The sequence below is a fragment of the Megalobrama amblycephala genome, linkage group LG7 (assembly GCF_018812025.1).
Source record: "Megalobrama amblycephala isolate DHTTF-2021 linkage group LG7, ASM1881202v1, whole genome shotgun sequence".
In the NCBI taxonomy this organism is placed as follows: domain Eukaryota; kingdom Metazoa; phylum Chordata; class Actinopteri; order Cypriniformes; family Xenocyprididae; genus Megalobrama; species Megalobrama amblycephala.
The window spans coordinates 9097748-9120105 of NC_063050.1; the positions used below are offsets into that span (position 1 = coordinate 9097748).

The 22358-nt window shown below is 36.0% G+C and overlaps 2 protein-coding genes across 2 annotated transcripts in view; both read right to left on the bottom strand.

Annotated features, from left to right (window-relative positions):
* The window catches only part of LOC125271224 (B-cell receptor CD22-like), a 1156500-nt gene extending 1138266 nt beyond the window's left edge, over positions 1–18234 (bottom strand). Inside the window, exons 1-4 of the mRNA XM_048195257.1 lie at positions 17858–18234; positions 17496–17562; positions 13544–13612; positions 13096–13443 (exon numbers count right to left, since the gene is read on the bottom strand). Coding sequence (XP_048051214.1) covers positions 13096–13443; positions 13544–13612; positions 17496–17550 — 472 coding nt within the window. The 5' untranslated portion in view covers positions 17551–17562; positions 17858–18234. The remainder of the gene's footprint in view (positions 1–13095; positions 13444–13543; positions 13613–17495; positions 17563–17857) is intronic.
* LOC125271199 (B-cell receptor CD22-like) overlaps positions 1–22358 on the bottom strand; it is a 166535-nt gene that overhangs the window by 55741 nt on the left and 88436 nt on the right. The window contains exons 9-10 of the mRNA XM_048195199.1: positions 12024–12281; positions 9243–9500 (exon numbers count right to left, since the gene is read on the bottom strand). Of these exons, the coding sequence (XP_048051156.1) occupies positions 9243–9500; positions 12024–12281 (516 nt within the window). The remainder of the gene's footprint in view (positions 1–9242; positions 9501–12023; positions 12282–22358) is intronic.

Sequence of the window (22358 nt, forward strand, 5' to 3'; positions counted from 1 at the left end):
TGTGTGAAGGACTGTAACTCACACCCCAACCAGCACTAGAAACCCCTGAAACACAGAATTCATCCTGAACAAATTAGCAGCAGCATGTGCATATAAAATGCAGTATCTAATTCCGCTTGAATGTTTCTGAAGTGTTGCATCGACTCACCGTGAATTATGAGCAGAAAGATCAGAGGAAGAGGAGGAGCCATTCTGACTGACGTCACCATAGCAACACCTACAACTAATTTACAGTGGCTTATTTTTACTTTTATAATAATGACACATAATACTATATTCTTGGACACAGAGGAAGACACTAGCTCAACTACACATAAGCCCATTGTATCTCGACTATAGCTGTGCATGAAACATGTACTAGTGTGTGGTTCAATAATGTATCATCAGTGACCTGATCTTCCTCTTTCTTGTCAGTGAAAATTGACACCATCCATTTTTAGATTGAACAGAGAATAAACCAAAAGAGAAACAAGCTCTAATTATTTGCTTACTGCGCACAGAAATCAATAAAATACTTTATCCGTGACCATGACAGCAACAGTAATTTTTGCACTACATGAGTTATAAAACTGTCCAACGTCTTTCCCCGTCCCGTTTTGACTGACAGCAGCCTTCATTATACAGTTATCTGCTGTGTAAAAGATTAAAGTGGATTTTTATTGAGGTGTTTGTCAGTAACATACAAAATGCTACTAGAGAGAAAACACATTTTTGTGATATTGGTCTTTTTATTTTAAACCATATAGTTACTGTGACACAGCCCTGTGACAACTAGCCCCAACCAATCTCCCATAAATCCCCCACACTTAAGATATTTGAAAGAACGGTTATAAAATCAAGATCTTACCCGTTTCACCAACACCCATGACCAGAGACAGCACTACAAATGATCAGGATGAAACCAGTATTGATGTTTTCACACTGAATGACGTGATTAACACATTATATTTTAGTATGAGCTTATGACACCTCAATTATAGTTCTGATAAAGCAGAAGAAGAGTTTTAGCTGATGACATTAGACTAAAGACATAAAAGTTAAACTGTGAGAAACTTTAAGTCAATCCATAAAGATGCTCATGTAATAATGTTTTCACACTTGGGAATATCTATATTTCATCATACAGACAGTGATGACAAGGAACCTGATCTTGAGACAGAGAGAAAATAATAGCTTGAATGACTATACTTTAATTTGCATATTCAGCCCAACTATCCTGAAATGGGAATTGATGGAGGCGGGATTGTAAAACACTGGAAGGTATTGCAGTGACAGTGATGTAAAAAACATATTTCATCATCAGCATCACCAACTGTACATTTGATAAACCTCCAATTCACTGATTGATTAATAGCAATAGAAGTTAAACAATGAACTTAAAACACGCTGATGAAGCAGAAATGATTCATCTAAATGTCTGAAAGTTTTTATCATTTTATCTTGTGGCCTTGTTCTTGAATGCATCATGTTTCTAAACAGGGTCACAAACACAGTTTCCTCTTTAGAGTGAAAGTGAGAAAACCAAACGCGTGAACCTTTGACAGCAGCATCACAGTGTGATCATGTGACCTTCATAAGCGATGGAGAGACACTGAGGGACGTCACACCAGGAGGAAGAGGAAATCAGTCCTGTCAGAGTAAAGCTTGAGTCACTGTGTTACTGCAGCTGCTTTTAGATGCTCTGATTTCCATAGAAACAGTTCTGAGAGGTGCGTTCAGGACCGCACATGTGCATTGGCTGGACAAACCTAAAATAAACACTGTTTTAACATTATTTATGCATCAGATTCTATTGCTGATTTAAAATATGTTATTAAAATGTGACTTTGGCCAGCAGTTTTTCAGTATATTTCACCATCCAAACAGAAATGAATTGATCTTGCATGAGTGAAAAAACTGCCTGAAAGTGTTGCAAATAAACTGACTTTCCTTGAAAGGGACTTTGATTATGTTTGACCATCAAAAGCTGAAGCTCCAGTGACTAAAGTCGACAGTGAAACGGAAGTTGTGACTGACTTCACTTTCATATTGTGATGCATTTCAGAGTGAAATTGTCACAGAATCTATGAGGGAGGACTCAAATGCAGGATGAGTGTAACAGGTTTATTTTACAAGTCAATAGACAAGACAAGGTGAGGAGGAGAACACAGTCCAAACAGTACACTCTTAGCCCGGATTTTATATTTACTTAAAAAATATAATTACAATATACTTAAAATATTTAAGTTTGGTTGCATTACTTATAAAATATAAGTATATTCTACTAATTTGTGGGTGTATTTGAATGTGTTAATAAATGTAAGTTAAATGCACTTAAATTATTAAGTTTTTCTCCTGGCCACGCCTCCTTCACACTGGTTTGCGGCAGGTAATGACGCCATTTTGTCATGGTGTGTATGAATTCAAGGAGCTGTTGATGAGCAGTTGGAACATTTGTTTTGGCTGTTCTACAGACATTTTTTCCTAACATTTACCTTATAGTTTTTCACCAAAGGAGAAAATCACAATTTTTAAGTTACCATCATCGAGGGTCAGTGTTTGTTTTAGTTGAGCTCTTGACCCTTGACTTTTTAATATTAGATTTTGTTTGGGCAGTTTTAACTGTATTAAAACCAACCAGACAAGCAAAGTTAAAAGATGATCAGGTGATGTTGGTTATGTTTTCACATAATCATTATTTCATCTGAATCACTAAACTCATTTAGAGCCCAATCTCTGAGTTAGATTTACATTATTGATTACAGCAGCACTGTGATTCTACAGCGGAGGATCAACTTCTACAATACATTTTTTTTTTTAAAGTTGTCCTTATCACAAAAAAAAAAAAAAATATATATATATATATATATATATATATATATATTTTAGGCACACACAGACATCAAGAATCAGCCTGTGAATCTCAACGACGGTGACAAGCAGCATGTTCTGATAAACAGATCAACTCTGAACATTAGAAAACAAGCTACTAAAAAGTCACAGAAAAACAGCAAAATTTAAATAGTGAGAATAAAGAAAATTACTAAGACAATTCAGCTCATAATTTATTCATGCAGCAATGCATGATGGGAGGCATGGATGAATTTTGATTGGTGGCAAGTTAACTTGCTTAGTACATTGAACTTAAATATACTAGTTGTAATAACTACAAAGTAATTAATATTACAAAACATTTTAAGTTAAATGAACTCGAATTATTAAGTTCACATTACTTAATCATTACTTAATTTTTTTAGGGCAACCAGTTTCCTCAAATTTTTTAAGTAAATTCAACTTATCCGGGCTAACAGTGTAGGCAGGGATGAGGCACGATGACAGGCAGTTGAAATGTAAGTTGCTTCTTTATTAGTAAGTAGACTTCTTTATTGAAATGTTGTTCCGAACAACAGCACAGGTTGCGAGTGTAATTTCATGCAGCATTATAATCATTATGTTAATAATCTGACTAGATCATTTGTTTTCCTCTTGCAGTCTCCAAATGTAATGCTCTTTAATATCTGTTATGCTGTTATTCTGATGTAGTGAATGACAGAAAAGTGTGAATTGTACAATGAGAGCATTATTTTTTTCTGCCTTTTATTGGAAACATGAACAATCCTGATACTTAAAGGTGCAATAGGACATTTTTTTGGAGAGCAAGTAGCAAGATAGCTTTCAATTCATATTATCCCACCCTCCCTTTTAGAGCGTCTTAAAGCCACGCCTCCTCCAAAACACATGAAGGCACACACACACAGCTGCTCTCGGCGAAGCATCACAAGAGATGGCTTTAAGCTACCTCATGTCTCAAAGCACATAACATTATAATAATAATGAACATACGTAAACAACTTAGAGAGTTTGTACCTGACTGCTGCAGATTAAATTCAGTGTTGATACTGTTGACACAGAAGTCTGAGGATGTGAACAGCTTCGGTTAAAGTGTCACGGGTTGCCATCTCTTAGTTACGGTAGTTATGGTGTGAACGCAGCATAAGCTCATTGTTTTGATTCGGTAGGAACTGTAAAATGTGGCTGCTGTTTGTTTGCGGTGCTCTGTGACTGATGTCTTCCTACATAAACTTTTTTTTTAATTACACTTCGAACAAACAAAGTAAATGTACAGTGCAAATTTGCATTGACATTGTATTATTTCATTCAGACCGAATATAATGATTGAATGAACATTTTATGGTCCTATGCCTTCCACAGACGATGTATACCCTAGTGAAAAAAAAGTATACTTTATTGTATTTTAAATATATCCCTTTTTCTATAGTACACTGCAAATATACTAACAAAAAATGTACTATCATTAAATATATAAAAAGTATATTAGTATCATATTTTCACAATGCAACTTTTAACACACTTTAAAATAATTGTACTTTAGTATATTTTCTAAAAAATATATTTTAGAAAAATATACTTGAAGTGTAAGTTCAGTTTATTTTTTAAAAGTGTATTTATTTGCACTTTATAAAATATATATTTGAGGTATATTTTAAGTGTGCTGAAAATGATCATTGTAACAATGCACTGAAAGTATATTTAAAAAATACATTATTTAATATCCTGAAGTTGTAGTGTATCTAATGTTAAATTTGAGTATATTTTTTAAGTTTACTTCGTCATCCTTGGAATTCATTATATTACTTGTGCTATTTATTTCAGTATGAATGCATTATAAGCCCATTTAGTATATGCAGTGTAGCCTATACAATTTCCAAATATGTGTAAATGTTTATTAATTTTACACTGGCAGAATCATTTTACAATCGTACACACAAATCTATATTAAACAACACACCAGCAGCACAAGTAATGTGAAAAAATATGTCGAGTGATTAAACTTATCGGAATTCAAATGTCTCTTCAACTTGGTCTGTGACCAATCAGATTTTGTTGCTCACTGCCTTCAGCCAATCAGAGCTGCTGACGTCACGGTCGTCGTCTGAATCCCCTCGCTCAGTCACTCAGGTGAAGTATAATGTCGCAATGTATAATTTATGTAATAAAACACTGAAAGTGCAATACATCGCTCAATCTTGGGGATTCTGACCAGTTCAATCAAGTGACATCGCAGACTGACCGTGATGGCGACGACAACCGGCTAATCTAATGGCCTACGCGATCCTGAAAGAACCGGAGAAAAGTGCTGCTATTGGGACGTGAGTTGTAGTCTACCAGTTAACAAACTTGTGTGGTGGTTTATGGCACATGTTTGTATGCAGCACCAAAACATTCATATGATTGGTCAAATCGGCCCGTATTCTGTACGATATTAATTCATAAAGTGTTTTATGCTTGACTATGTACCGAAAACAATATCGACATGCCATACTGATACAGTTCCCTGCTGCTAATCCTCATTTACTGTTCAAAAATAGTATTGGTTCAATGTAGGATTTAGACAGACTATTGTAAACGTGAATAAAGAGTTGAACATGCTGTCTTATATCTTTGTAATATTCTGTCAACAGATGCTGTTCTTCACGAGTCTCTGCGGTCATCATTGTGCCATCAGACACCATGAGAAGCTCATCAGAAAATGGAATATAATGTGTGATTTGTATTTGTGTATAGAGGGTCACCATGGTCCAATTTTTTTTTTCTTTAATGAAAAACATGGTAAGTTTTGCTGAATCTAAGTTTAAATAAAAACTATTGGATTTGTCAATGAAATATGTCTCTTCATTAGTGATGTTGTTACATTTTATTTATTTTAATGGCCTTAAAAAAAAGCATTCAACTTTGGGAAAATGTGTTAAACTGTATTTAAATAGTAGCACAACTGTATTGTGTGAGATTATGTAATTCAAAGTACAGTCGTCAACATTTGAAGTGGATCAAAAAAGTTAGGACAACTTTGATTAAAGGTTTTGATCTGCTTCAAATGTTGACTATATTATACAAAGTATAAGTAATAACAAAGTGTATTGTTATTGACTGCAAAGTGTGTAATGTTTAATATTTGGAATAAGCCAAAGGTACTGAGCATACAGTATATACTATTACCTGTAAAATAATATATTCAGCATATATTGCTTGTGTTTTCTGAAGACACTCGTAATTATTTTGTAATGTACTTAAATCACAAATAAAGTGTACTTATAACACAAAGTGTACTCATAACAGAAATAAAGTATACTTATAACAAAAATAAAATTATACTTATAACAGAAATAAAGTATACTTATAATACAATGTATATTATAACAAAAAATATACTTTTAACACAAATAAAGTACACTTTAATATCACTAATCAAGCATGTAATTAGTCCCTACACAGACATATACTTAAAGTGTACTAAGTATACTTGAAGTTGTTCCAATTTAGCACACATAAGTATACTAAATATACTTAAAGTTGTATTTTAATACTACTTGATTTCAAGTTAAATATACTTAGTACAAAATTAGTTGTTTCAAAATAGCACACTTTAAATGAACTAATCATTAACACACTTGAAATATACTAATAATTAGTCTTGCTGCAAGTATACTTAGTATACTTTTTTTTCACTAGGGTACTTATAAAAATACATTTAGACCGTTTAACATAGTGATTGCTATCAGAATATGAGGAGACTTTCAAGCAGTATAACAAAAAAATTTCCGAAGAGAATTACCTACTGCACCTTTAAGGTTAAAAACATTAATAATCTAAATGAAGTAAGATTCATACGTGATACAAAGCATAACGAAAAACACACTTCAGTGATCACACACTTTTACATCAATTCATTAACCTTTTACTTCCATTTTTGCCCATTCATCTATAAAATGATCCCCAAATGACTTCAGTCACATATCATCATGGCACTCCTGTCAATCATTTAGGGCTCCGCCTACAAAGAGATGCATAAAGGCTGTAATATTTGCTGTGTGTTCAAAACATTACAGCCTCTTGTTGTTATGCTGATTAAGAAAGAAAGAAAGTGAAAACATTAATAATGATGTCTAAATAAAAGCATCAAGAATATTAGTCATGATATAAGATTAATAGGTTGGGTTTTTCTCAGTCTTGTAAGTATTCTTACTTACCGGAAGATTTTCATAGACAGACGAGTTCAGTTCGGGTTTACAATCATCAAGTTGATCAGCCTTTATGAATGAAGAGACAAAGTAAAAACAGGAGTGTGTTATTTAAATTCCATATACTTAAAGGTGCCCTAGATTCAAAAATTGAATTTATCTTGGCATAGTTGAATAACAAGAGTTCAGTACATGGAAAAGACATACAGTGAGTCTCAAACCCCATTGTTTCCTCCTTCTTATATAAATCTCATTTGTTTAAAAGACCTCCGAAGAACAGGCGAATCTCAACATAACACTGACTGTTACGTAACAGTCGGGGTGTACGCCCCCAATATTTGCATATGCCAGCTCATGATCAAGGCATTACACAAGCCAGTATTAACGTCTGGATCTGTGCACAGATGAAGCATCAGACTAGGTAAGCAAGAACAACAGCGAAAAATGGCAGATGGAGCAATAATAACTGACATAATCCATGATAGCATGATATTTTTACTGATATTTGTAATTTGTCTTTCTAAATGTTTCGTTAGCATGTTGCTAATGTACTGTTAAATGAGGTTAAAGTTACCATCGTTTCTTACTGTATTCACGGAGACAAGAGCCGTCGCTATTTTCATTTTTAAACACAAAAACATAACTTCATTCTTTATAAATCTCTCCAACAGTGTAGCATTAGCCGTTAGCCATGGAGCATATCCTCAAACTCATTCAGAATAAATGTAAACATCCAAATAAATACTTTACTCACATAATTCGAAGCATGCATACAGCATGCATGACGAACATCTTGTAAAGATCCATTTGAGGGTTATATTAGCTGTGTGAACTTTGTAAATGTGCTGTAATATAATCGAGAGCTCGTGTGGCAGGGAGCACGCGATTTAAGGGGGCGGCGCGCTGCCTAAATCAGTGCATTGTTAATGATGCCCCAAAATAGGCAGTTAAAAAAATTAATTAAAAAAAAATCTATGGGGTATTTTGAGCTGAAACTTCACAGACACATTCAGGAGACACCTTAGACTTATATTACATCTTGTGAAAAAGCATTCTTGGGCACCTTTAATCAAAAGACATTTGATATTTTCACACTGACATTGAGAAGCGTTGGATTCTCATACACAGGTTCACTCAATTCAACATCACAAGCTTTGTGTCTGTCATGATGAGGTCTGGAATCAACCATCTGTGCCATTAAAAGAAAAAAAATATAGAATAGAGAGAAAATTAAAAAATGTATATAAACAACTCATTAAATAAAGTCACAACTACATTTAAACTTTCACTTTTAGTTAGAAATGAATGTATCTGATCAGTAAACTACTGATAACCAAATAAATTGTTCTCACCTGAGACTCCTGTGTGTCATTTCTATTTTTCATCCACCTGATTCCCCTTTAAAGACAATGATTTGACACAATTACAACCAATCTGAACTTATGTGATGTTCAATACACAATTATGATTTTGAACTAATGAGGTTTCTCTAGGACGTGACACTGCCGTTCTGAATGTGATGAAATCTGGTGTATCTTCAGGATTTACTGCAGTAAAGATGTGAGCTTCAGACTTCCTCATTCAATAACTAACTGAGTAGCTGTCAGTGTGGAAAGAGAGGATGGAAAATTGGAAATTTTGCTTTGGCTCACTTTCATCATGACGTCTCGCTGAATTCACAACCTTCTGACTCAGTCACTCATTCACACACACTACATAGTACCACAGACACATATCTTACCAAACCAGCATCATGATGATCACTGCAGCTCCACAAACCACTCCAATGGATATGTATAATATCACCAGAAGTCCTACAAAAGAGTAAAACATCTGAACAGATTAATTTTCTTCAATTTAGAAAGAGTAATGCAAGTAAATGAGCTGCTCTACCTTTAACAGTCACAGTTACAGCGTCTGATCTCTGAGATCCATGTTGATTGTGAGCCTGACAGTAGAAGCGTCCACTCTGTAGTGCACTGAAACTCTGTCCAGATCCAACAGCTGAGCTTTCATTCTCCTTAAACCAGCTGAAGTTCAGAGCAGGAGGGTTTGAATCACTGCTGCAAATCAGAGTCACTGAATCTCCTGACACTGTTTCACCAGGTCCATTTATCAACACTGAGACGTTCCTGGGAGGATCTGAAACAGACAAAAGAAACTATATTCATATTTTGGGATTGTTAATCCACTAGTTTGTTTGTTGAAGCATTATTAACTCACACATGACGTTTAAAGTCACAGCATCAGAGTATTTCTCTCCATGTTCATTGATGGATCTGCACTTGTATTCTCCACTGTCATCAGATCTGATCTTTGAGATGTTGTAGATTCTTCCAGATCCTACAAACGTTCCTCCTTTAAACCAGCTGAAGTTCAGAGCAGGAGGGTTTGAATCACTGCTGCAGATCAGAGTCAATGAATCTCCTGACACTATTTCACCAGATGGACTGATGGACACTGAGACACTCTTTGGAGGATCTAAAAGGGACAAAAAATAAATCCTTAAATCATCTAATTGAAATATAATTTCCAGTTTTTAAAAAGAGCAAAACATGAACAGAGGTGTGAAGTCCAGGTTCAGAAAGTAAAAGTCAAGCAAAGAGAAAAGATGATCAGGTGGTATTGCTTAATCCAAAGTATTTCTCAAAAGTCATTCTGTTTTAAAATAAAAATAACTAAATAAAATAATAAAAAAAACTCTCTCTCATTTAGACACACAGACATCAAGAATCAGCCTTTGAATCTCAACAACGGTGAGAATAATAAAGCATGTTCCAGTGCATTCTGGGTGCCACCAATCAAAATTTATCTGTGGTTCCCATCATGCATTGCTGCATCAATAAATTATGAGCTGAACTGTCTTAGTGACTTTTTAGTAATGCTAATCATTAACTGCCAAAGTCACATGAATCACTGAAATTTTTAAACGTTTCGAAACACTTATGACATAAGTTACTAAAATCGCGTGATTGTGGCAGTGCTCCGAACCACTGATTTGAAACTAAATATTTGTAAAGCTTTGAAGCTTCATGAAGCAGTGTTTTGAAATCACCCATCACCACAACTTTTAAGAAATCCTTCAGATTATATTGATAAAGCTGATCTTCTGCTGTAGATTCACAGTGCTGCTGTAATCAATAATGTAAATCTAACTCAGAGATTGGGCTCTAAATGAGTTCAGTGATTCAGGTCAAATAATGATTATGTGAAAACATAACCAACACCACCTGATCATCTTTTATATTTGCTTGTCTGGCTGTTATAACTCAGTTACAGCATCCAAACAAAATCTAATATTAAAACGTCAAGGGTCAAGAGCCCAACCAAAGCAAACACCGATCACCGTAATGGCGACTTAAAAGTTGTGATTTTTCTCCTTTGGTGATTCTGCTTGTTATCATCAGGTATCTTCAATAATGGTCAATCATCACTCAATTAATCACTTAATTATCTCATTAACTTTAACACTGCTTCAGTGTTTATTTAACACTCTTATTTTAACACTTTAACCCCTTAAGCCCTAAGTGTCCTGCCGGCGGGACACCACCCCCCACAAACAAATCCATAATCAAATTACTAAGCAACCACTGACAGGAATAACACAAAATAGGTAACATTTTAAAGCTTAGAAACTCAGCTTTTTTAATGCATCCAACCAAAACAAATTAATAATCATATTTTACAAAACTCCTGCTTAGATAATCACAAAATAGGTGTCATTTAAAAGCTTAGAGTCTGAACTTTACAATGAATGTAGCCAATTTGATTAACTCCTAAGTACTGCTGAGTTATTTACTGAATAATAATAATAATAATAATAATAATAATAATAATAATAATAATAATAATAATAATAAAATCATAATTTAGGATTTTTTTTTACTATGTACTCCAATGTGTCAAAAGCATCATACAGCTCAGATAATAATGTGTTTATGTCATTGGAAAGGTCTCATGGAGTAGAATACAACGAGTGTAGTTGTTTTGGGCTTTGACTAAACTTGAGTGAGTTTTTGTATGTGAAGCCCCGCAAGACCCATATGTAAATAATAAACCGATGCAGCAGTTACGTCACGTTTTCACACGTAACATCAAGACACATGCTCTGATTATGGAAAATTCATACATCATTATTATTCTCATTATTAAAATGAGATCAACATCGGCATAATCCAATAAGCCGATCATGAGATACTGATCACGCAATTATGACACATAAAACCCCACAGGCGCACAAATGCTAACTAAAACTAAAATGTAGCTATCACTTGGAATTTTAGCTTATATCTTCATGAAACATGGATAGATTATAGAAAATAATTACTTTTTAATTAGTGGATTCTACCAATTGAAATGAGTCCAAAATTCACAAAATCCAATGCATTGGTTACAAATTACTCCACATGAAAGAACGATTTAAAAAAAAATGGCCATCAGGGGGTGCCAATGGATAAACAAAAAGGCTACCTTGGTTCCAAATGCTGTAACTTTTGACTACTTTTTCACTACGAAATTTGATCCAGATACAGATCACATATAGGGGAACATCGCCAAAAATTTGAATGTACAAATAAAAAAAAAAAAAAAAAAAAAAAAAAATATATATATATATATATATATATATATATATATATATATATATATATATATTAAAAATTTCAAATGTTTCCTTTCAAACAATACCAACTTTTTGACTCTCCTTGCTAGAGTTTTGGAGTTATGAGTCTTTACGTTTTTGTGTGTCACTCAGAAAAAGAAGAAAAAAAAAAAACTCTGAAAATACCCTCAGGGCTTAAGGGGTTAATACTCTGGTTAATACTCTGGAGTATGGTCTCACATATACTGCCACAAGAGTTAATTTAACATTGGAGTTCATGAACTCAGCCAGCTGATTTCACTAATTAGTTCTACCTCCTGGCTGAACAACTGTGCTAATTAGCAAATCCAGGTGATTGGAACACAATACTGACAAGTTTGTTTGTTGAATCATCGTTAACTCACACATGACGTTTAAAGTCAAAGCATCAGAGTATTTCTCTCCATGTTCATTTCTGGATCTGCACTTGTATTCTCCACTGTCATCAGAACTGATCTTTGAGATGTTGAAGATTCTTCCAGATCCTACAAACGTTCCTCCTTTAAACCAGCTGAAGTTTAGAGCAGGAGGATTTGAATCACTGCTGCAGATCAGAGTCACTGAATCTCCTGACACTATTTCACCAGATGGACTGATGGACACTGAGACACTCTTTGGAGGATCTAACACAGACAAAACATTTATATCATTGACAATCACAATAAAGTAGAGATGACAGACAATGTTTAGAGGATTTAATTTCATAGTTACTGAACCATCATTAACTCACACAAGACGTTTAAAGTCACAGCTTCAGAGTATTTCTCTCCATGTTCATTTCTGGATCTGCACTTGTATTCTCCACTGTCATCAGAGCTGATCTTTGATATGTTGAAGATTCTTCCAGATCCTACAATCGTTCCTCCTTTAAACCAGCTGAAGTTCAGAGCAGGAGGGTTTGAATCACTGCTGCAGATCAGAGTCACTGAATCTCCTGACACTATTTCACCAGATGGACTGATGGACACGGAGACGTTCTTTGGAGGGTCTAAAAGGGACACACACACACAAAAAAAAAAAAAAATCCTTAAATCATCTCATTCAAATATAATCTCCAGTTTTTAAAAAGAACAAATGAATCTGTACTCACACGTGACATTGAGCTGAACAGCAGGAGAGATGTGATTGTGTCCGTGTACAGCACAGCTATATCTGCCTGCATCCTCTCTTCTGACTGACTGCAGCAGGAGTTCATTGTTTCTGTCTCTTCTCTCAGTTAATGGCTTTGAGTTTCTGTACCAGATGAATGTTGCTCTGTCAGTCAGAGTGCAGCTGCTTTTACATGTCAGACGGACTGAATCTCCCTCTGTCACTCTCTCAGGAGACTCCACCTGAAGATCTGAACACAACACACACATTATATCTAGTGCTGCTGTCATACACTGATTATTATTCAACATAATGCACAGAAGAAGAGAGAAACCTCATGAAAGTCACCTGTGACAGCAAGAGTCACTCCTGGAACACCAGTCCATTTCACATTATCTTTATCAGTGATGAATCTGAAATAGTATTCGTGTGAATCCTTCAGTGTCACATGACTCAGTCTGATGGTGCAGTTCTGCTGTTTATCTCCCAGATACTGAAGCCTCTGACTGTATTCAGGGTCCTCAGACAGATCTGGATGCTCTCCATTAACTTTTTCCAGTGTTTTGGTCCAGAACACTTTCCTGATCTGACGTTCAGTAGGGAATGTATAAGTGCAGTTCATTATCACTGATGAGTTATTTAGTGCACAGATGTGTGAAGGACTGTAGATCACATTCTCCCTCTGACTACAGACCCCTAAAAAACATTCAAACTGAACAAATTAGCAGCAGCTTGTGCATAAACAATGCAGTGTGCAAAACTTCCTGAGCGTTTCTTAAGTGTTGCAGCGACTCACCATGAATCATGATGAGAAAGATCAGAGGAAGTATAGGAGCCTCTCTGACTGACATCACCATAGCAACACCTACAACAAATTTACAGTGGCTTATTTTTCAACTTTAATGTCAGCGTGAAGCAGAAGAATAAATAGTATTTTATTTATCCAAGAACATCACAGCAACAGTAATTTTTGCACTGCATGAGTTTGTAACTGTCTAACATGTTCCCCGCTCCCTTTTTGATTGACAGCACATCATGGACAGTACGATGCTGTCAGAATGATGGCTTTTAATTTCATACTGACAAACTGTTATGAAGCAGAGCACTTGCTGAAGATCAGAAAGCTGACAACAGCTGTGAGACCGGCTCCTTTATAACTTCCACTTTCCACTGGCACGTGTGACGGGATGACGTTGCACCAATCAAGATTCAACTGAGTTGCACATGGCTTCAGACGCATGCTGACGGTGTTCTCCAAAGTGTTGTCATTAACGCAGCGCGAGTTCCCTTGAAAGGGAACCAAACTTATCATATGATGTGAATAAAATCTACAGACATCACACAAAAGGCAATGAACACTAACCATGAAACACATTCTGTACTAAATGTTTGCAGTTCACAACATAATCCCCAGACTTAAATCAACTCTGCTCAGAGTACATATGGTCCCTCTCTGAGGCCTAGTCCACACGAACACGGGTATTTTTATAAACTGAGTTTTTCCTCCTCTGTACAAAAAAAAAAAAAAAATGTGTCCACATGAAAACACAAAAAAACACGCTATGAAGTGCTGTCAGAAGCCATGTTGGCCAATCAGAAGCCTGGAAAAAAGTTTATTACCGGTTCCGGTAGGCTAACAACACTGTCATTTTATTAGGCATTTAATTGTTATTATTATTATTATTATTATTATTAGTTCCATAAACCAAAACAATACAATAATACATATTCATTCAAAGTAAAAAAAAAAGAAAAGAAAAGAAAAAAAAATGTCAAAAGCAGTGACCTGCATAGTATTGCATTCTGACGACTCTGTTCCGCAACATAATGAGAACTGTGCATGTATCTGTATCAGAAGTGTAAAGTCCAGGGGTCTGAAAATAAGTCCTGGCATATGTTTATTCCACCCACTAAAGTGGTGTTAAAGCCAATCAAAATTCATCCATGGCTCCCATCATGCATTGCTGCATGAATAAATGATGAGCTTAATTGTCTTAATTTCCTTTATTCTCACAATTTTATTTTTTGTTGTTTTTATGTGACTTTTTAGTAGCTCGTTTTCTGATGTTCAGAGTTGATCTGTTTATCAGAATATTTTGCTTGTCACTGCTGTTGAGATTCATACGCTGATTCTTCATGTCTGTGTGTGCCTGAAAGAAAGATTTTTTTTTTTAATTAATTAATTTTGTATTTATTTATTTATTATTATTATTATTATTTTTTTTTAATCAGAACAACTTTTGGATTATATTAAAAAAGCTGATCTTCTGCTGTAGAATCACAGTGCTGCTGTAATCAATAATGTAAATCTAACTCAGAGATTGGGCTTTAAAAAAGTTTTGGCCTTTTAAAGTTTGGTGATTCAGGTCAAATAATGATTATGTGAAAACATAACCAACACCACCTGATCATATTTCGTCTTTGTTTGTCTGGCTGTTATAACTCAGTTACAACAGCCCAAACAAAATCTAATATTAACCCCTTAACTATCACGGTCCCCCTGGTGGGACGCCTCCCAGTCAGCATACCCATGTAGGCTCCATGTAGGCTCCTAATCTCTTAGGTCCACACTCTTCAGTGTGCATACTACATGCTGTTAAATGTAATACTTAATCGGTGTTGGAGTTAATGAGATAATTAGGTGATAACGAGCAGAATCACCGAAGGACAGAGAAACAACATGAAGTACAACTTCAGCCTTAGATGAAATCAAGTGAAGATAAAAGACATTAAATCTCTCAAGATCTGATCAAACAACTCCACAAACAGCATTACCAGCTTCACTTATTACTAACCAGATTGACTTTATTTCTGACATACATCTACAAAAGTTGTTATTGAGAATTAACAGAGGTTTAGATGTTGATGATTTGTTGAAAATAATAGTTTTGTTTGATGTCACCACTATTGAGGTCAGTGTTTGCTTTACTTAAGAATATAATCATCATGTAGTGACAACTCACTGATCTAATGACTAGAGTTTTATATGAGCAAAATCTTAATTTTGTCTCTTCTATAAAAACAACATTAAAACAGTTTTAATCAGAAAAGCTGAGTAAGTTTTAAAACACATTGTACACTAAACACTTTAAAACTCCTGCAAACTTTACTCACACACAGGCATCAAGAATCAGTGTATGAATCTCAACAAAGGTGACATGCTTCATGCCACAATGCATTATGGGTGGCCTCCAGAATGCATTGTGGCATTAAGCATGTCACCAATGTTGTGCAGTTTGACTAAAATAAATTACTAAAAGTTGACAAAAATGCAATGACTTTTTGTCGACCAAAACTGAAATGTGACTAAGACTAATAACCATTTTCATCTGAAGATAAAGACTAAAATAAAAATGGCTGCCAAAATTAACACTGGTCTAAATAAAACTGGAGTTCAAAAATGTTTATGCACTACACGGTTTTAAAATCATTCAAGATTTTTGCTGTTTGCTGCAACAATTTATTCTCATGCTGTTATGTCACAGGGTTGGTTATGCAAAACCAACACGTATAAATGACAAAAAAAATTAAAAATAAAATTAAAAAAAATGTTGCTTTGGATGCAATCAGGCCATCTCACAATAACTAATATCACTAAATAAAAGCAGCTAATATCTGTTTACTGTAATGCAACATCATATGCATTGTTGCAGAGAAAAACCTAACATAGAAAGTCAAGGGTCAAGAGCCCAACTAAAGCAAATGCTGATCTTCATGATGGTGGCATCATGATGGTGGTTTTTCTTTTCTTTTCTTTTTACTTTTGACCAGTAAAACAACATCTAAACCTCTGTTAATCTTCACCCTGAACTGCCTGCACTGCCATGGTGCCCTGAACTGCCTGCTCCACCCTGGTCGCCTGAGTTACTGGCGTCGCCTTGGCCACCCCGGCTCCCAGAGCCACCCTGGAGGCTCCCTAAGCTGCCAGCACCTCCCTGCCCACCTTCCCGTCACCTCCAGGACGTCAGGGTGCCCTCCCCCCCCCCTTTGGTTGGATTCTTGTTGGCGCGAGGACGCACCTTCCGGGAGGGGGATGGGTTCCACTTTATATTAAGTGGCCTTAATTACTATGTACTTACATTTAAATTAATCATTTAATACAATGCACTTATTGTGTACATACATTTTTACATTGTACTTATATTTACATTTCTGTAATTACATTCACAATCACACTGTTGACCCATCCCTTACACCTTAGCCCTACCCTTAAACCTACCCATACCACCAAACCTGTCCCTAACTTTACCTGTATCCCACCTCAATAGCAGCGAAAGTGTTTTGTAATTCAAACCCAATAAGTACATTGTACTTATTTTTTTATGTAAGTACATAGTAGTTAACTCTACCTAATATAAAGTGGGACCGGGAACGTTATGATCACCATCATTATTAGTTCATGTTTATCAGCTGTGTCTTGTTAATTACCTTGTTATTATCCTCACTACTTAAGTTCCTGCTTTTCTGTTGTTCTTTGTCTGGTCTCGTCAGTGTTACGTTTGTGTTAAGCTTTCCTTGTTTGGATTTACCTTTATGGCTTTGGATTTATTTAAGATTGTATTCTCCCTTCATCATCGTGTTTTTGTTGGATCATCTACACAGCGTTGTGACAATAGTAGATATTTTACCAGTTATTACTTTTTCTTGGGGCTACTAATAGGGCTAAATGGAGCATGCTGATTAGTCAAAATCTTTGTTTCAAATATTTTGTTATTATAAGTCCCATTGCATTTACAGGAGAGACTCACCTGGAATCATGAGCAGAAACATCAGAAGAAGAGGAGGAGCTGTTATCATTGACATCACTGCAGGAAACTAAATCATTTACACAACAACATGTCATCTATCGTTCCATAAAAAACTATAACAACATCAGTTAAATATATTATAAACACTGTAAAAAAATAAATAAATAAATAAAAAAAATCTTTATCTTTACTGTTAGAAGTTTTTCACAGTTGAAACTCATTTAAAGGCAACATTAGGCACACATGAGTTCTGGATGTTCAGAGGTTATTATGAAAGAAAATGTTTCTCACGTCAAGTTTCTTCTGTGAATGGAGATTCATTATTTATTCAATATTCATCACTGAACAAGAGTAACTCTTACCGTGTTTTAGATTCAGACAGCAAACAGACTCCAGGAGAGTGAACTGCAAATGCAAGCTGAAAAGTTTCTTTTTTTTTTCTGCTGTTTTTGCAATTTTTTCCCTTCCTCTTTTTAAAGTCTATTTTTGTCATAGTCTCGTTCAAGTTTGTCTTAGTTGCCATGGTTTATTTTCCTTTTCTTTTTCTTTTTTTCAGTTTCTTTTCTTTTCTTTATTTCGTGTTCAGTGTTTTTTGTTCCGTTTTCACCCCTGCTTGCACCATGGACTTTCCACCAGTCAAACTCATGTGCCTTGAGCAGGGAGAAAGCTCCCTCGAGAAACATTTAGAGGAGTTTCTTAATTTGCCCATCAGACCAGCTTCCCGGACTACTGCCTGTGCCAGGTGCACTCGAGCAGCGCACGTGTGTGAGCCGTGTTGGCTGAGACCATAGACTGTAAAAAAAGATGGACGACGCGACGCCGCTTCCTTCCATTGTATTGAACTGAAGCCAAAATGGGCTGATGAATGGGCGCTGACAAAAAAAAAAAAAGTGTAAAAAAAAAAAAGTTTGGAGCCTGGGCATGCGCAGAAGGAATCGTCAGTGGAGCCCGCAGGCGGAGTCGCGATATCAAACTTCCGCCCAGACGACTGCGTCATCATTCATGTATTTTAAATAGACTATAAAAATTATACACAATTTAAAAGTCTACCTATAAAATAATAGGCTATTCTGTTTCTAGAGCAATAATATTTTTGAAACAGCAAATTCAGTAGATAAAATCAATATAATATGCCACTAGAAACAACTCTAAATCGTCAGAAACGGTCCTGCCATTTTAAATCAAGTTCAACTAACGTTACAGGAGATCGATTGCTGTAATTAGAGTAAGCTATCATTAGTTTTGTCCTGCTTATTATTATTTTATACCCATAAAAATAATAAGTAACTGCCAGATAACGATCACCTGCTTTTTCCCGACATGGTTAACATTAGGTGTGTTATCTTAACTAATAACATTTATTAATTAGCTTATAACGCCCACATTTGATGTTACAGAAAAAAAGTTCAGTGATCAGTCAGATCCTGTAGGTCGGTTAGTACAGTTTACTGCTGAACAACTCATTTTGTTGGTGTTAAATAACAAAGAAATTGAAAATTAACAGTTAGTTAATACATCTTCAATCTCCCCTCGAAGCTCCGACAGTCCTCAGACAAGCTGTCAATCAACTTCGAATCATCACGACACGCCCCATTTTTATAGCATCAAATTGCTAGCTAAAATCTAAATCATCACAAAAACGAACAATTGAATATATATCATCGTGATAACAACTACCTTAAATGACCAAAACCATCTTTCAGAAAGTTTTATTTGAAGCAGAATTTATTTTTAAGTTTTCACTGAAGTCTCATTCGACTGCATTGAGAGGGCGGGGTTTATGACCTGTACTGCATCCAGCCTCCAGGGGGCGATCAAAGAGTTTTTCAGAACGTATGAGACACTGCAAAACTCTAAGTGTGGAGGGGACATTTCCCTAGCCCCGGTACTGTTGCCCGAACATGTCTGTCTGCTGCTTCTCCCACCATCTCTCCGCTCTCTTTTGGACAGTGTTTTTGTTTTTTGTTTTTGTTTTTTTGGGGGGGGGGGGGGGGTGTTTTGCATGGACTGTTCCCCAGTCTCCAGCCATTATGTTCCACCTAATGTTTACAGCACATAGGACTAGTTGTCACACTTACTCTGGTGAATATTTCTTATGACAGGTTTATTTTTAAAAGCCGCTTTCTGTATAGAGACGCACTTTAATATTTAAGTCTTGGATATAAGGGTTACAATATAGACGGGCCGGACACAGAAGATCACAGTTAAGGTAGTTTATTGAACACAAGCAGAGGTACAGGTGACAACAAGCGAGTTTGCAGATGCAGTGGAAGTGAATGATGAATGATAGAATAATAATACTGTCCTTTGTGGTTTGCAGAATGGATGCTGGAGAATAGCGGTAGTTGAGTTGAGACTAGGAAGACTGACGACACTCACACACGGACTGGAATCACAGGAGGTAACTCGGAGACACAGGAGACAGGTAAGTAGCAATAGAAGTCCTTGAGGTAAGCATAGAGGTAAGTTCCTTGATAAAACGAGACCGGACAATGTGAGTGAGTGTGTGAGTGTCTTTTATACTGGTGCTGATTGGTGTGCTGATGAGGTGCAGGTGTGCGTGATCAGTACTCAGGAGATGGAGTGCGCTGTGATTGGTGGGTGTTGGAGCCTGGTGTGTCTGTGACATTAGGCTTGTTTGAGATGAGCAAATTCTGCGCAGAACCGATCACCGGTGATCACCGCGAGATGCATGCCGGTTAGAAATGTGTCTGAGGGTGGGCCGCCTTGCTCTGATGTCATGCCGACGTGTGTCAAAAACCTCTCGCGAGGGCAAGGCGGCCTCATCGGATTCTGCAGTCGAGCGCATTTGCTCTCCACCGACTGCGCTGACCAAAAGCACGATGGGAAACGACTTGCTGACGACACAGCTTAAAGCTTATTGGTTTAAACAACCGTGATGTATTGATCTCTTTTAAAATGTTTGATTTTAAAACTCTAATACCATTATTTTATGTGTATGAATTATGTGTGAATATTCCTAAACTCGCTGACAGTGTGATCTCTCTATGGGTTATGTGATTGTTGTCAGATTTATAAAAATATATAAAAACATGTCTATAATTAAAGTAAAAATGAGTGATACACACATCTTTTGAATGGAAATAAATAACAAGTACTTTGGGTGTATTGTTCATTATGTTTATTTTCATATGAAAGCAACAGAACTTAGATTACATACAGTTTATGAGCAAAAAAGCGCGAGTGTGAATCCCGCGATATCCGCCTTTGATCTCGTAGGTTCTGATCCACTACGAGAACAGAGAACTGTCCGTCTTGCCTGCACTTTTTTCACTCCTCCCCTCACTGCAGCCGCCTACTCTCGGCTGAACTTCAGGCGAGGCTAGGCGCATCTCAAACAAGCCTAATAAGTCTGTATAATCAGCCTTCATTATACAGTTATCTGTTGTGTAAAAGATTAAAGTGGATTTTTATCGAGGTGTTTGTCAATAACACCAAATATTGCTGGAGAAAACACATTTTTCTGCTCTTAGTCTTTTGATTTTAAACCATATAGTTATTGAGACACAGCCCTGTGACAACTAGCCCCAGCCAATCTCCCATAAATCCCCCACACTTATGATATGTGAAAGAACGGTTATAAAATCAAGCTCTTACCCGTTTCACTAACACTCGTGACCATAGACAGCACCACAAATGATCAGGATGAAACCAGTATTGATGTTTTCACACTGAATGACACGTGATTAACACATTATATTTTAATTTGAGCTTTTGACACCTCAACTATAGTTCTGATAAAGCAGAAGAAGAGTTTTAGCTGATGACATTAGACTAAAGACATAAAAGGTAAACTCTGAGAAACTTTATATCATGCTCATGTAATAATGTTTTCAAACTTGGGAATATCTATATTCAATCATACAGACAGTGATGACAAGGAACCTGATCTTGAGAGACAGAGTAAATAATAGCTTGAATGACTATACTTTAATTTGCATATACAGACCACTTATCCTTGAATGGGAACTGATGGAGGCGGGATTGTAAAACACTGGAAGGTATTGCAGTAACAGTGAGGTCAAAATTTCATCACCAGCATTGCCAACTGTGAATTTGATAAACCTCCAATTTACTATAGTAATCCAGAAGTTAAAAAACAAAGAACTTAAAACACACTGATGAAGCAGAATTGATTCATTTGAATGTCTGAAAGTTTTTATCATTTTATCTTGTGGCCTTATTCTTGAATGCATCATGTCCTTAAACAGGGTCACAAAGACAGTTTCCTCTTTAGAGTGAAAGTGAGAAAACCAAACGCGTGAACCTTTGACAACAGCATCACAGTGTGATCATGTGACCTTCATAAGTTATGGAGAGACACTGAGGGACGTCACACCAGGAGGAAGAGGAAATCAGTCCTGTCAGAGTAAAGCTTGAGGCCTTTTATCACATGCCCAATATGGCATATGTAATGGTACAGATGGTAGAGTCCTGCCTTCTGAATAAAAGAACCAAACTTGTAATTGTGTCACTGTAGCTGCTTTTAGAAGCTAAAATAAACACTGTTTTAACACTATTTAAGCATCAGAAACAACATTTATGGTTCATGTCTGATTTTGTTGCAGATTTGAAATATGTTATTAAAATGTGACTTTGGCCAGCAGTTTTTCAGTGTATTTCACCATTCAAGCAGAAAGGATTTGGTCTTGCATGAGTGAAAAAGCTGCCTGAAAGAGTTGCAAATAAACTGACTTTCCTTGAAAGGGACTTTGATTATGTTTGACCAGCAAAAGCTGAAGCTCCAGTGACTAAAGTCAGGATTGAAATGAAAGTTGCGACTGACTTCACGTCCTTATTGTGATGCATTTTGTGCAAGTGGCTTATCAAACAAGAAAAAAA